General features: G+C 39.5%; 1 protein-coding gene across 1 annotated transcript; it reads left to right on the top strand.

Annotated features, from left to right (window-relative positions):
- The first annotated feature begins 527 nt into the window (after nt 1-527).
- UBE2D1 (ubiquitin conjugating enzyme E2 D1) lies at nt 528-14,772 on the top strand. Its single transcript, XM_063164069.1, has 7 exons — nt 528-610; nt 8,456-8,519; nt 8,607-8,638; nt 9,552-9,629; nt 9,867-9,972; nt 12,172-12,265; nt 13,895-14,772. The coding sequence occupies exons 1-7, from the start codon at nt 587-589 to the stop codon at nt 13,938-13,940; spliced, it is 444 nt and encodes a 147-aa protein (XP_063020139.1). The 5' UTR covers nt 528-586; the 3' UTR covers nt 13,941-14,772.
- Nucleotides 14,773-16,451: the final 1,679 nt, after the last annotated feature.

Genomic DNA, 16,451 nt, shown 5'->3' with positions numbered 1-16,451 from the left:
TTCGGGAAGGCTGTACCTTCCTAGCATCTCGGCCCATGGGGAAAGGAAGAGGTGGAGCCAGGATTTCGGGGTAAAAGGGGCTGTCTCCTCCAAACCTTGACACAGAAAACCCTATGGGTGTGTGTGCCCCAGTGGACTCCGCATGATTTTTCTGCACTGACTCGATCTTAGAGGTCTCTTTCAACTTTAATGATTCTATGACCTGTTCAACAGACTTTTCAACCCCCACGCCTACTGCTTCTCTCACGCACCATCATGAATGTGACACACCTTTTCCTGTATGCAGTTCTGAAGCTTCACACGGTCACTTTCCTCTTCCTCACTAGACACTGACACTCGCAGTCCCTCACTCGGCCCCGCACACCCTGAGGGGCCCGGCCCGGCCGAGACTTCCGCAGCCGCGCGGACTACGCTTCCCGGCGAGCCCCGCGCGCGGCTCCGCATGCGCAGGAGGACACAAAGGGCACGGCGATTGCGCCCCCGCCCCTCCGCTTCCACGGCGCGCGCTCCCGCCGCCCGCCCCGCCCCGGCCGCGCTCCCGCCCCGCGCTCCCGCCGCCTGCTTCGCGCTTCCGCCGCGCGTTCCCATGGCGCTGAAGCGGATACAAAAAGTGAGTGGGGCCGAGCCGTGGGAGGGGGCGGAAAGGTTCCTCTGCCCTCGGGTAGTGGCCGGGGCTGTCCCCTTGTTGCCGGGGTTGAGGCGGCGGCCGGAGCGGGCTCAGCAGAGGTGTCGCGGCAGCCGCTGCCGCGCGCTTTCTCTGCCAGGGCTCGTCCTTGCCTCGCCGGCAGCCGGGGAAGCAGAGGGGGTGTGGGACGGGCAAGGGGGGCTCTCGCCGGCGGCCACACGGGTTCGAGACTCTGCCTCCTGGAAGGCCCCGCTGCCCCAGTCGGTGCTTTAGGGCGCCGTTCGCGGAGCAGCCGCGGTGCTCCGGGCGGTGCGGGAGCGGGGAAAGCCGCGGTGCTACGGGGAGCCTTCAGCCGGGCGCAGGGACAGCATCGGTCTCTGCCCTTGTGCTCCGCTGCTCCGCGCCGTGCTCGGGGCAGGGTTAAGAAGTGTTGTCAGCATAGTTCTTGGTGTGACCTTTGAGCGTATCCCAGTTGTGGTGTTTTGGGCTGGTGTGTGTAGATGGCCTGGTTCGAGTTGTGGATTGCCGGTTTCCTTTTGTTTGGCGAGGCTGAGCCGGTCGCTGTACCGTACGGACCGGCTGCCGCACCGGCGGGGAGCGGAGGTCCGGGCTTTGGCCGCGGAACAGAAGCCGCCGTGTTTGGTTGCTGTTGCTGTGCTATGTTTAGGGCGGCATCAGAGCTATCCTGGTTACGTGACGGTGCGATTATTTCTCGTGCAGGATTCCCTTTTGCTATCGGAAGCCATTGGTATTGCAGAAATAGGATTCTGTAGTGACCGATTAACCCCACAGTAGACAGATTTGAGATACCCTACACTAGATACCAACTTTGGATGGATTTCTACCAGAAAGTGCATACTGCTTACCGGTCTATTACTGCAAGGCTTATACCTTTACACACAGTGCAATTACAGGACAATTTTGTTCCTTCATATCACATGTTTGTCATGAATGTTCCATTCGACCAATATATCAAATTACCACAGTGGTTTTCTTTAGCAATAGCTTTGTCTTGGTTCTACATATTATACAAATGGTTTGCCTCTTGTTGCCACTTCAATTTCGCACATATTCTTCAACATTTCTTTACCCTAGTTTCAACAAAAGGATTGTTCTGAATACCATCTCTTTGCAATTCTTGTCCAGCTTCTTTCTGCTGAGATAAACAGACAAAGGGGAGAGTCGGGTAATCTAGTATTTTTGAGATGTAGTGACAGTTTGGGGCTTTCCAAATAAGTCCTGCTAGAATAGAATTAGCCTTCATACTTTTATCATGTTCCCTGTGTAACTTTCTTTCTGCTTTAGAGACGTTCATACATATTGGAAAGCCACAATTCTCTTTAATGTGGCATTTAAGAACTTTTGATAGATGTGAAATTATGGTTAGACTTTTTATCTAAGTATCTTTCATTCTGTTAGCCTTATTAAATTCTGTTTCTGCTCTTTCAAAATAAAGTCATGCTTTCCAACCTGCTGACTGTGAGGTGCTATGAGATTTCCTGGTTTTACAATAACTTCTGCCTGAAACATGAAGAGATATTGGGTAAGGACCTCCAAAAGAGTTGAGATTAAATTCAGAACTAGTTACCCCTTGCTTCTAGTTTGCTGCAGAAATGACTACTGCTGGCTTTCTTTTTTTTCCATTAACTACCCTCATCACTCTGTTCTGCCTTTCCAGGAGAAGAAAAACTTCTGCTAGAGGGATTTGGCTAGCAGTCTGTCTCTGAAGAAGTAGAAGAGGAAAGGGAATGGCAAGGAAATAAGTTTGTTTCAAATGGAAAGTTAAAATGAAGTGGAGAAGTTTGAAAAGACAAATTGTTTTGATGTAATTCATAAAATTTTCCCCAAAAATCATGGAGATGGAAGTTTATTGGTAGATGAAATGTATTTGTATGTTGGTATGTTTATCTTGATTACTTTCCTGGTGTTTCAGACCGGCTGTGAAGGTTGATAGTTGTGTTGTATCGGAAGAATAGGAAGGGATAAGATCTGAAGCAGAGGAAGTGCTGTGGTTTCAGAGTGCCTAGAGGAATTCTTTGGACAACAAAACACTGTCAGCAAACACAGTGGCATTGCCTGGGAGCTCATCAGTCTAGACATACTGTCTGGAGTTAAACTTCTGTGGGTTTAGGGTGCTTCAGAATTGTGCTTAAACGAAGCTAAGGGATTTTGGTGTCAAGCTTGAGTGTTTGTTCCCAGTAATTTTGATAATTTGAGCATTCAGTGTGACAAGACCTCTGAAGAAAGCAAAGCTATAATATGTCAACCTGTCAGTAAGCATATTTTTGTCATCCTGGTTGGGACTCTGATTTCTGAGTAATATTGCCCCATGTATTATTGCATCCTGCCTTTGGCTGACTGTCTTCAAGGGGCTTCTCAAAGGAGGACAGCATGTGGAATTCCAAGACTGTACCCTAGTCACAGAAAAACAGACTGTGCTTGGGAGCTTTCTTAAACGTGGCAGCTGAGTAAGCAGTGAAGAAGCTGCTCACTGCACATGGAGGTATCTGATCCTGGTGCTGCAGGTGGAGGAACAGTGAGGACATGCAGCCCTGCTCTGCAGGCACAGCTGTCAGCAGTGTCATGACAGACTCAGAGTTCCTCAGAGAGTTTGGGGCTGGAGGATTCTTACTCATCACAAGCTCAGGATCCTGTGTTCGTTTGCCTTGTGAGTGCTTTGCTTCACCATTTTATGAGAGAGGCACTGAGTTTCTACACTGTCAAAAAAGTTCAGTTACTCTGTCTGTGATGTTCCTTGGGGCAGTGAAAGAGCAACACATCTTTGTGGGCAGTGTAACTTCCAGATGTTGCAAATGCTCAAAGCGAAATAAATAGTGTAGGTTTTTTAGTTGAGAAGAAACATTGTGCAAAGAAGCCTTTATCCTTGCCACCTCTGGAAAAGTGAGATACCATGACTTTTGTGAAAGGTGGAAAGTAATTCAGGCTGTCAGGTTCTGTAGGTCTCAGTTCTCCCCATCTGTCTTATGCAGAACCATTTTCCTGGGGTTCCTGTTCCAAATTCTTTGTTCACATATCTAATTTGCAGAGTTTGCCATCCTGGTAGTTCCATATTGCAGCTGAGATTGTTTGCATCCTAAGTCCTGTACCTGTTTTCATCACCAGTCCTGTACCTGGGTGCTCCCCCAGTGTTAGTGGGAGGTTGATGTGCTTGTTAATGCTCAGCTGTCTTGTACATACTTTTGTTCAGGACTTGAACAGATTTTAGAAGACATTTTGAAACCAGGAAGGAGGAGGTAGATTTGAACACTGCTTAAAAATAGCTGTTGTTTTTACCTTATTGATACAGAAATGCTTGGTTGGTTTTCTCCTCCAACTCAGTAGGAATAGAAGCATTCATTCAAACATGGAATGGTTTCAATGAACAATGAAATATGTCTCTGTGGCTCAGTATGTGTTTCATATATGCATGGGCTAACAGGACATACTAACTTAAATTTATGTTGAAAATAATTTTTGTTACTGTAAATTGACTCAAATTAAAATTATTGATATTTGTGGTTTAGAGTTTGACTTTAAACCTGCAGCCTTTAGATGGTAATTGACATAACAAGGAAACTTTTTTGGCTCTAACATAAAATGCTGCATTTACTTTCAAGTCCTCAGCTGAGATACTACATATTTTAGCAATATTTTTTTTTGCATTAGAACAAAGTATGGAAATAGAATATTTATTACTGACTAATCATTATAGCAATAAGTCTTATTATACATATGTGCTTTATATTTACCAAATTTGTGAAGAACCAGAGAATTCTTTAATTAGTCTTAGGTATGATCACTGTGGAGTTTTATGACAAATGGTTCCAAGCAGCAGTGTATGCATAGAATTGGTAGGAAATCAATCTGTGGTCTACAGTGCATTTTGTGCAAGAAATTAAGAACACAACTGACAAATATAAATCTATATTTTAAATAATAGTGTGGAGAAAGGTTGTGGTTTTGTGGTGTATGGAGAATGAAAATAGCTTTTAGTGATGCTGTCTGCAGTTTATTTTGGTCTTCAGATAATCTGCAGTCTTTTTTTCTGAATTTTTTTAGACTGAAAAAAGACATGTTTAGGACTTCTATGCTGAGAACATTCATTTACTTATCACCAAACTATCTTTTACAATGTTATTCCAATAGCTTTTTGGGAGAAAAGCCTGGATGCTAATCAAGCATGTAAGTGTTAAATTGGCCTTGCAGTCTTCAACTTCATACTTTTATGAAATACATCCTGTATTATTCATTGACCATGGGCATTAGTCTGCACATTCAGAAATGTCTCCAATGTTTATAACTTACCACAGACTGTTTTTTACAGCTGTTAAACTTGAATTTTTTCTTCATGCTGTCTACAGGGCTGTTCAGGCGTGTGTGTGTTGCAAGGGAATATAATTTGGAGGCTGTGCCCATCTCCAGTAGTATGTTAACCATTAGTATTCTATTCTACCCTGAAATGTTTTGTATGAGAGGATTAGAGGATTTATTCCTACACTGTCCCCAGCTGAGGTATTTTTCTCTGTGCACGTTTATCCTGGCATGTGTTGGAGCTCTTGAGAGGTGCTTTCATGCTGTCACATTCCCCAGTGTTTGAAATAACTCATCCTTCTGATGCATCTCTTGCAGACAGAATCTTGGGGTTGTGTATTCTCATGAAAGATGTTGCACCAGTGTACACTGTAATTTATCGTGGTGACTTTCTCTTTTGAAATGAATCTGCTTTGAGCTATAGATCCTGTTTGTCAGCATATGTGCATCTTGCACTTTCTGTACCAGTGACTAAAAGTATTTATGCAGACCCTTGAAGTGACCAGACCTGCCTCATGCCGCTGCATGGTAATAATCCATAAAGCTTGGACAAAGCTGCTTAACTTAAAATTAACTTTAAACTACAGGGCAGTCTCTGGTGTTGACTCTAGTGCCTCACATGCTTGTGCTTCTTGATGAGGTTTCAGCATGTTAAACTTTGAGAATCTTCAGCCTTGTCCCTTAACAAAGCCAAGTTTTGGCCGCCTTCTAAAGAGCATCTCTGCTTTGTATAAAGAATTCTTGTGTTCTCATTCTTTCATGAATATATACAGTCATGAAGAAATTTTTCTACATGTATTTAGAGGATCTTCATTTCTGTTCTGCAGTGTTCAATTCTGGGCCCTGGCAGATCAGTCTGATTCAGGGACATCTGAGTATCTCCTTGCTCCATTTCTAAAGGTGTAGAAAAGTTTGAACCTAAATCTTAGAGCTCTGCAGATAATTTTGCTTTGAACCTAAAGCTTAAACAGCCTAATCAACAATGTAAATCTGAGTAGTTCTTCCTTTTTATCACAGCTTGATCTGAATTTCTGTATATAAAGATTCAAACTGTTCATACTGTTGGATCATGTTACCACTTGTATTTTTAAACCACACTAGCTTCACATATGGATGCTAAATGCAGCTTGAATTTGCTCTACTGATTTTGAAGTTTGCTTCACATATGGATGCAAAATGCAGCTTGAATTTGCTCTGCTGATTTTGAAGTTTGATCTGGCTTTATGTTTTTTAGGTGCAGAAGCTCTCAGAAAGTATTTGTGAACATTGCTCTCATTTGGTGAAGTTGATTGAAGAGAACCTTTTCCTCATTGTTGTTAGGAAATATTAATTACAAGAGTTTATAGTTGTGGGTCTCATCAATGTAAGATGAAAAATATTTGCTGTTTTTTTCTAATCATGAACAGATGTCAGTGTCTTTTTAGCCTGAACAAATTTGAAGTGTATACCCAAGGAGCATTCCCCAGTTCTGTTAATTCTTAAGTACATGTGTATATATGAAAGAAAACAAATTTGTGTGGTTTGGGGGTATGTAAAGATCTTGATGAACACATGTAGCAACAAAAGCACTGTTACAGACCTGTGACTCTGAGTGGTTGCCTGGTAGTTCCTATATGCATATGGAATGTTTGCATATACTGCAGAGACTTTCTGAAAAGTTTAAGCTATGTATTTTTCCAGTTACTGCCTTGAATTTAGTAGTCAATAAAGAATGTTGCAAAATGCATGATTGCTAGTGTGAGTTCTCTGTTTTGGTGCTGTAGTGCAGCTGTTTGGTTTTGGTTGGGTTGTTTTAGTGTGTGTACAAGAATTAATTTTCTCCTGTTAGGTTAGATCTTGAGTTGCAAGTTGGAGAAGATGGTGCCTGTACCAGCTCTGCTGCTGGTCATGTTGGGGGACTGCTGGAAACTTGAGATTTGTTGACTCCCTGTGTGTACTGGCAGTGCTTTGCATAAATAGCTGGTTCTCTGAATCACTCCTTAATGAAATCTGAGTCCTCTGATTAAAATAGGAACTGCATTTCTAAAGTGCCTTTATTAGTTAAAGTCTAGCCCAGAGTGTCCTTTCTGGATCAGCATAGTGTCACCAACAGAATAAAGTGCACACAAGGAATGCCAGTTGCCAACCTGTGCTATTTCAGTATAGGAAAAAGTGTCTTCTTGTTTGAAATCACAAGATTGTGAGAAGTCACTTCAAAGCAGTAGTAAGAAATGGTGCAGTGCTTTTCTTTGATTTCAGGGCCAAGAGTGGATCTGTAAGCCTGGCTGAATTTAGGTGTTGGGTCCATGGTAAATTGAGTTGAAATATTTACTGGATGTCATAAGTGGAAAAATACATCACAGCAGTTGAGAAATGCAGATTTTTAACCCTTCAGATTATATGTAAGGCCTGATCACACTAAGTGCACCAGTTCTACACTTGAGTTAAACTTAGCTCTAATTTAAACCTTGATTTTGTATGTAGTTGCCTTGACTAATGTATTTTGAGTGGAAATGTTTCTGGTGTTACTCCTTAAGGTAAACTCACAGACCTGCTCATGTCTGTTGTTGACTTAAATGTGTTTGTTTTGAATAAGGAATTGAATGACTTACAAACACACACCTTTTAACTTATTTCAAAGGAAGTACTTGCATGTAGTCATTAAAGTTCCTATAGCACAGTTTCTATCAGCCTAGAACTGTAAAAAGCTTTTCTTAGTACAGTGATAGTTCAGACATCAGAAGGGAATATATTGAATTAAATGAGGAAGATGAACTAACATTGCTGCCTGTCTTGTTTGAAATAGTGATGATAAATCAGATAAAAAACAGTGCTGGCTTTGTGAAATCACATAATTTTAAATTATTTGGGACTGTGTGGACTCCAGCAAGAGAAATAAATCAGTTGACCACCAAAAGTTCCTCTGAGTGCTTAAGTTTCAACTTGGGAGTTTTTAATTAGTCATTCAAAAAAAAAAAAAAAAAAAAAAAGCAAGCATGCAGGGAATTGAATCAAGGTAAATAAGGTGTAGGGCTAATATTTTTTTTTTTAGTTTCCACTTTAGTTAGGACCCTTTATATTATGTTCATACATCATCTCCAGGCAGGCTGCAAACATTTTATGAGCCAGATTAGCTCAGCTGATGTCCACAGACTCAGAACAATACAGAAACTTTTGTAAAATCAAAAGCTAAGGGAATGATCAGATTAGCACCCAACTAAATTAAACTGTGAGTTTACAGACTAATCAAGAAACCTTTCTTCTTTATTTTGTCTCCTTCAAGTATATTGAACTTCCTGTGAACTTGGTTACAACTCTTAAATTCTTTCAGATATTAATTTCTAGCACAGTGTTAGCTGCAGGCCATCTGGCAAAAAAGCATTTTCAGTTTCAATGAACATTTCAAGTTGGCTGTTTTATCAAAATACCACAAAAATGCCCATGGACTTAATAAAATTGCTTTGTGTTCCCACTTTTGAAGGGATGCTGCCAAGTGGTATGGATTTTCATGTCCTTGAAATATTTCTGTGTTTCTTGCAGGAGCTAAGTGATCTGCAGCGAGATCCCCCAGCCCACTGTTCTGCTGGCCCTGTTGGAGATGACTGTAAGCTCTTCCTAGAACATGCAGTACATTTCAGTTCTGGAAAGGCTCAGGAAATCTCTAATTGTTGTATCTTTTTTTGCCTTTCAGTGTTTCACTGGCAAGCAACTATTATGGGACCTGTAAGTATAAGAATCATGCCCCTTAAAATGTAATATCTTGCTTCTCTTTTTGTGACAAAGGGATTCATTTGGGTTTCTGTGAGCACAGCAGCCACTTTCAGCTGGGCTGTGAATAGTTAAAACTTTAGGGTGACATTGGTGTTCTTATTAGTGTGGTACCAGGTACTTTCTGTAACTCCTCAAAAATCCCTCTTCTTCATGAAGTTAGAGGTGTTTAATTAGTCAGCTGTGGTGTCTGAGTTGGTGATATGGAGCTTGCTTTTCATAGATGATCAACCTGGAAGATTCATCCATCTGAAAGGAGGAAGAGTGGGTGAAATCTAATATTGAAGTTGCTAACTGTAAACAAGAGTGGAGTTGCAGAGGGCTCTTAGATGAAGTTTATTTTATTTGATAGTGTACAACCTGGACATAAACCTGTGCACATGTTGTCTTAACAAAATGCATGTGCACAGATTTGTGCAGGTCACAAAGATGTTGGGTGTTTTATAACTCCCTGATAACATCACGATGAAGTGAATTCTATTGGAAAATCCCACTCTTTGCATCAGCAAAGAGAAAGCACTTGTTAGGGTAAGTGTGTTTGTAGCTGAAGAATGGAGGAAGATCAGAGCAGCTGTGGTCCTGCACAGGGACAGGGTTTGGAGGACCTGCTCTGTTTCTGTGCTCCCTTCAGTGCAGTGAAGCCATTGACTCCCTCTCTTTTCTCCCCACAAGGGCAGTGCTCAGTAACTGTGCTGTGCTGCTGCAGTAGAAGCCACACTTGGGAGGGTTCAGTTCTCTCTGTGCCTTCCCAGGTCATGGCCCATAGTGGGTTATGTACTGGGGAAAAATGGATTTTCTTTAGAAGAAGGGAAGCTCCAAAAGAGCTGAAATACATTAATCTGTTTTATCTGTTTTGTTTTTTTCTCAGCCTGATAGTGCATATCAAGGGGGAGTATTTTTTCTCACAGTACACTTTCCAACAGATTATCCTTTCAAACCACCAAAGGTAAGTCTTTTAAGGAAAGAAAGTTTTTAGCTCAAAGTTTATTCTTTGAGGCTTAATTTTGGAAGTTAAACCAGAAAGATGAGCCATAGTATACATGTTCTTCATGATGGTGATAAGACTGTCAAAAAATTGTGCTGGCAGATCTGATATGACTGGAAAGGAAGGGATGATGTTAAGGATTCCAAATGTAATAACCCTAATCTGATATTATTTGTTTTTAATTTGTTTTTATTACAGATTGCTTTTACAACAAAAATATATCACCCAAACATAAACAGTAATGGGAGTATTTGTCTTGATATCTTGAGATCACAATGGTCACCAGCTCTGACTGTTTCTAAAGGTAAACTCACTGATTTAATGCATGTGTGAAGCTGCATACATTGCCATGGCACTTTTTGTGTATTAAAGGTAAACAGTGGGAACAAACTTATCTTGCATGTTTCAGAAGAGGCAAATTCCATTGGAGTCCTTGTTATGATCCAAGATCTTGTGCAGTTTATTGGGAGTTCATTACAAAAAATGCATGCACAAAGAAATATTCTTAAACAAGTTGGGTAAGATAATAATGTACATTTAGCCTGAAATGTGATAGCTGACTGTGCATGCTGAATGGAGGAGAAACTGATGAGCAGGGCTTGAAAATCACAACTGGGGACTAAATGTGAAACCCTGATGCTGAGGTTGTGTGAGCTTAGATGATTGCCTGTTGATGACTCTTCAGGCTGCCTGAGCATCCTTGTGTGGACTAAGGTCTTAATTACACTTTTTTTTTTAAATGAGATCATTTGTTCTGGTTTGCATTCCTTTGTAAGATGAATATTTCAAAATGTAGCTCCTTTCACAGTCATCAGTAAAAGTTTTATTAAAATATTCTCATCCTGTAGTTAAGCTTTCTCAAAACTTGCACCCTATAGATTTCTGGAACACTGAGTTAACAGTTTAGCAGTTCTTTTGCTGCAGGCATTTGTGTCACTTAAAAAACTGCTTAAAATGTGGGTGCTGTTGTTTCTTCTCACCCATCTTCACATTGCTAAGGCACACTTAGTCATATTACAGAAATCCCTCATGTGACTCAAAAGGTCAAGAAGCCATATCACATCTCCTGTGCTTGGGAGCTCTCTGAGCTGTGTGCCAGTGTCACTGCACTGGGTGTACAAGCACAGAACAAATTGTGGGGCTTTGTCCCATGGAAATTGCCCTGTGCACGTCCAGTTGCTGTACCTTGGAAAAACAACTTCTCTTGTTTACAGGCCTGTGCAGTAACCTCACAAGCCATATATAATCTAAGTCTAATATTCTGTTTCCTCAGCTGATTGCTAAAGACATCAATTACTCTTATGTGTAATTGGTATCATTTTTTTCCACATAAATTAGTTGTTTTATAGCTATGCAAAAATTGTCTTGCTTCCAGTTATTAAGCAAATGAAAATTGGCACTTAAGTTTAACAGCTGGCATCTACAACTGAAAACCTGTAAAATTTTTAGATCTTTAGCATTTTCCTATTTCTTTGCTTGCTGAGCACTTCTTTGGTAATAAAGTGGAGCAGGTCTCATGTTCAGATATTATGTATTTCATAAACTGGAAATTAGCTCAGTGATTCATGGAAATTTCTCCTTTCTAGTCTTTGTTTGACTGAATCAAAAGTTTACAGCATACTATAGCACCTCTGACCATCTGTGTGACCATGTATTCTAACCTGACTTTCTGATATTACTGGCACTTAAAATAAGTCAGTGTTGAAGTGGCTGAACTTTCTACTCCTGAAAATAGGTGTGGGCTCTTGGCTAACAAGATAAAACAGGGAGGAAAAAAGGTATTCTACAGTTGATTCTTATGGCACCATGAAGTCCCCTTCCACAACATATTTAGAATTATTTAACTGTGTACTCTTGTATGCATATTAGTTCTGACCATAAAACCAGAAATTGCCTGAAAAGTATGGCTTGAAAATGTTAGGCAAAAAAATCAAACCTCTTTGGTTCAATACCAGGAAATTAATATGAAATTAGAAGTGAATGCCTGTATTTAATGCTGATCAAGTATTTCCCAAAATGGAAGTCACACTTGGGTAAAATAAAATGATTTTATGATTGAGAGAATAACTGTCAGCACAGAAGTGGAAAAGGATATGCACAAACAGAGTACTGCATGGCAATGTAATATTAATAATTAGTTACCTTAGCTGCAGGTGGAAAGCTTAGTTTGAGCAGTATCTACATGTAGCTGTAGTCTGTAGTTGGGTAATGTTCCTAAGCTAGGATGGGGGAGAGAGATCATTACAAAAGGTGCAGGTTCATGGCTGCAAATTCCCTGGCCTTCAGGTGTTTATTTAAGGTGTTTATCAGGTGTTTATTTAAGCCCTAGAAAAAATGATGCTGTATAAACATTTCTGGACAGAGCTGTTAAATGACAGCTTGATACTAATATGCATTCTTTTCCTATACCCTCCTGTCACATCCTTCAGTATACTGGAATATGTTAAAGAATTGTAGAAATAAAGCAAACTAACTTTTTTAATCTAGTGTCTCTTTTATTTAGTTTTATTGTCCATATGCTCCTTACTTTGTGATCCTAATCCAGATGATCCTTTAGTACCAGATATTGCACAGATCTACAAGTCAGACAAGGAAAAGTGAGTATAACATACATAACTGTGTGTGTGGTACTTGAAGATGGCTGGCTGCTGTGCACCTTCAGTATTAACTTTAGCAATACTATTTTCTTAGATTTCCACAGGATTAGCTCTTTAAATATTGGGAATAGCCATGGCAAGTAGAAAACTGTAGGCATACACAGCTGTTGGCAACTAATTTTTTTGTACTTAATTACATGAAACCCTCATGCTTCTGTGTAACAGATTTATTGCATGAAAAATTACTTTCCCAAATATGAGTTGTCACTACTGCAATCCTCTGGTTGGAAAACCTGTACAGAAGAATTTTTGAGCTTCTGTTTAACTGACTGACTTATTTGGTACCTATTTTCCAGTGTTGAGCCATTGCAGACTTCCTGCAGTGCATGCAGTGGCTCAGCACATGTCACAGATTCAGGCAGATTTGAGAATTGCTTTTACCTTGAGCAGTTGGCAGCAGAGGAGTGATGCAGAAGTTGCATGGTACTTCTAGTACTTCTCTGCCCAGACTAAGAATTATTAAAATGGCCTTTTTCTCTCAGTTCAATGTCTGGAATAGTCAAATCATGTAACTTCTGAAGTGCCTGACTGCTGTAGCTCATTCTGCAAAGGAGATAGTGTTCAGGTTGAGGAGGTTGTGCATCAGCTTCTCCCCATTTGTGGCTCAACTTTTTTTCCACCTACTTATTAGTGATTTCTGTTGTGCCTCCTGTTTGTGAAGGAAGTGAATGAGGGATGGTTTTCTGTCTACAAATCTCAAAATTTAATCATTGCTAGGGAAAGTGAGAAAATATGTAGTGTTGACTGTAGCTTTATCTTCTTAAAATCATGACCTATTAAATTTTTTTTTTGTTTTACCTTGGATTTAGAAAATGAAATATGTGGCTGGTTACCCCTGAGTATTTTACTATAAGTTAAAATCCAAGGACTTATGTGATAACATATTCTCAAGAAGAAAACCAATTAGTAAATGGGTTGCTTTACTGATCTTAAGAGTTAAAAACTTGTCAGTATTTTTCTCTGGTTGACTCAAGAAAGTGAATCCAGTCTGAAGAGTAGAATGTAGCAAATGTAAAGACCAGAGTGGAAGCTATCAACTCTCTAAGGACATTTACCCTTGGGATTATGGAATTATAAGATAATCAGCTTGGGAAAAGACCCAAGACTTAAAACCCAGCAAAAAATGCTTTTCAGAAAACTTTCTTTTCAAGTTCTGAAATGCAGCTGGCAGTGCAGAACGGAGAATAAAATCCCAGTTAATGATACTGAATTTTGTGGAACTAAAATGTGTAAACTTTGTCAGACTCTTATAAGCATATGCCTTTAGGAGTAATTGACAACAAATTCCTGTTAAGGTGCAAATAAGGGAACCAGTTATGAAATACAAATGAAGGATGCACAATTTAATGCAAACCTGTGAAGTTGAGTTTGAGTCTGACAGCTCTGGTAGATAACTTTAGAAACTGAATGTGTAGTGGGTGTGTGCTTTGTGGCTTTTAGACTGTTTTAGTGTTCTTTGACTGCTCAGAGGTGCAAAGCTCAGTACCAGCTGTATTAAGTAAGTCCATGGCCATTGTCAGTGTATCACTAACAGCTCTTCACTGTAATGCCTTCTTTCTGCACGTACAGATACAACAGACATGCAAGAGAATGGACTCAGAAATATGCAATGTAAACTTTTGAAGACATTTTCATATACCACAGAGTACTGTAAATTCTAGTTTTTTTTCAAAATTAGAAGGAAATGGAGCACAGTTTATGGTTTCAATGTGACACTCCTTGAATTTTTTTTCACCCAAGTAAGTGTGTTTCTGGAGCAAGAGAGAACAAACTTCCAAAAATAACCTTATGACTTTGGTAAGAATATTTATCCTCTTTGTATGCTTTGCAGAAGACATTTATTATAGTTTTTAAGAGTTGGACACCTGCATCTTCAGACTACAAGATCTATAATTCAGTTGTAAATCAATGAAATTATTTTTGCTGGAAAAAGTAGCTGTTTTCATGTGATGAATACTGTATGTGTGTCATTGAAGTATGTTGTCTGTTTCCTAAGTGTGTTCAAGTTTCTTTTTGTTAGTTCTCTTATATAATTTGTATTTTTTTACTGTATAGACTATTTTATTTACAATGTAAGTCATTTCAGTTTAGACTTGCTTGTGCACAGTATTGACAAGATACAACTGCTAATAAAAAATAATTGGAGTATCTCATCCATTAAATATTCTGAAGACTGACTGCAGACTTCTTAAAACCTACAATGATCTTTGCACTGTAAATCTTTGTATGCTGATTATGGAGAAACACTTGGTTTTGATTCTGTTGCATACTTGACTTAATTTTATTGCAATGTGAACTAATTGCACTGGTATGTAGAAAGATATGTAACTATTTTGTTGCTATTCACAACTTGATTTGTGACGTGTGGGCAACATAATACTATCACAGACCTTTTACAAATCCAGATGTAGCCTTTTCCATATAAATAAAATACATTTTCTACTTTCCTTGGCTATATTTTTTTTTTCTTAACTCATGCATATCCTTAAAGTACTTGTTCCACCATTCTAACAGAACTGCCAGTAGTGTTTGTGTGTCTTGTAGGCAGAATGTCCATAAAGCCTTGCATCATGTACCACTCAGAACTGGGCTCTGAGTTAATTTTGATGCTAGTTCTAGCCTAGTGGATTTAGCCCATTGTTGGATAGAGGATTTCAAAGAGACTCATGCCATGCCACACCAATATTCACCTATGGAGGAGAATATTACAGAGAATATAACAGGGATCTGTTAAGGGTGGTGTATTTGCAATATCAGAATGTTACAGTAAACTCACACTTGTCTCCTCACACTTGAAAGTAACTTTTCCATTAACTTCAGTTGCTTCAGTCTATGCATCTGGAAAACCAATAGTGCTGAGAGGGGTAATCTGCTCTTAAAACATAGATCAAAAGCAGAAAAACTTTTGATTTCCTACCTTTCATTCTTCATAGTTACTTGAAAATAAAAAAAGATGACAAAATGTTTTTCTCTGCATCTTGCACACGAAAGAAAAATTACTTTCAGTTGGGAAATTTGTCATAAAACATATTTTTTTAACACGACAGATATATTTGATTTGGGTTTTTTATTGTTGTTTTTTATTTGAATATGCATCAACTGGAATGTGGGGTATGGGTGGCAAGCATGCACAGTAGGAGCTTTTATTCCTACCAGTGAAATATTAACTTTGTGTTTCCTGATTTACTCACCTTAGGTTGGTCACACATGGGAAAATGTCATTTCTGTGCTAGTTTTATCTGTGATGTAATGATGACATTTGAAACAGCAGCTTGATTGAGATTGGTTCCAATGATCTTAAAATATCCCTGTTTTGCAAGCTGAATAAATGGATTTGGTTTTGTTACTGAGTGCTTCATTATATTTGAACTAAGGTAATGTAGCTAGGAAGGCAAAGATATCATTTATACTTCTTGCTCAAATGATTGTAGAAAACTGACCATCAGAATGTGTTCAGTTTTTATTTTTTCTAGGTAAAAGAGCAATCTCTTTGTACTAGAAGTTATGTACATTTTTGGAGTATCTGTACAGAACTGCGTGAAATCAGAAGTTTGACTTGGTTTATCAGTTTGTGTTAGGGATGGTTTGAAAACATTTATACTTTACCTGGTAATGTTTCTGCTTTGTCCCGTGCATTAGTGACTTTCCACCACAGTATGAAACCAGCATGGACTGAAAACCAACCAACAACCATGTGTAGGACATATTAACCATATGTAAATATTAAAAAAGGGATTTGTCTTATGATCATGCTGGTTTAGATGTGTGAAGCTAAGTCTTAGATTGTTATGCTGCTCCTAGCAGTTCAGCCTTTCTGCTTTTGAAATTATCAGAATGAACTGATAAATACATTATTTAAAACTCAGTCATGCTGCGAAGTGGCTGGGTTCAATCTGTGGAGGGAAACACTTCCACTCCTCGGTTAATGCTTTTGATACAAAATCTATTTCCAGGGCTGGGAAGTTTACTTTATTCTGTGCTGTTTACTACGATGGGAAAAGGAAGGGAAAAAAAAAAAATAACTGGTCGGAGCAGAGGCTGCTGCTGTTTCAGACACAGCAGCTCGCCATAGCGAAGGAACCAGTGGGGTTTGTTTTGGCCCCAGCTCATGAACAGAACGAGTTAC

Source organism: Melospiza melodia, chromosome 9 (genome assembly GCF_035770615.1).
Source record: "Melospiza melodia melodia isolate bMelMel2 chromosome 9, bMelMel2.pri, whole genome shotgun sequence".
NCBI classification, from domain to species: domain Eukaryota; kingdom Metazoa; phylum Chordata; class Aves; order Passeriformes; family Passerellidae; genus Melospiza; species Melospiza melodia.
The sequence above is the reverse complement of the archived record's forward strand: the minus strand, read 5'-3'. Positions and strand labels throughout refer to the sequence as shown.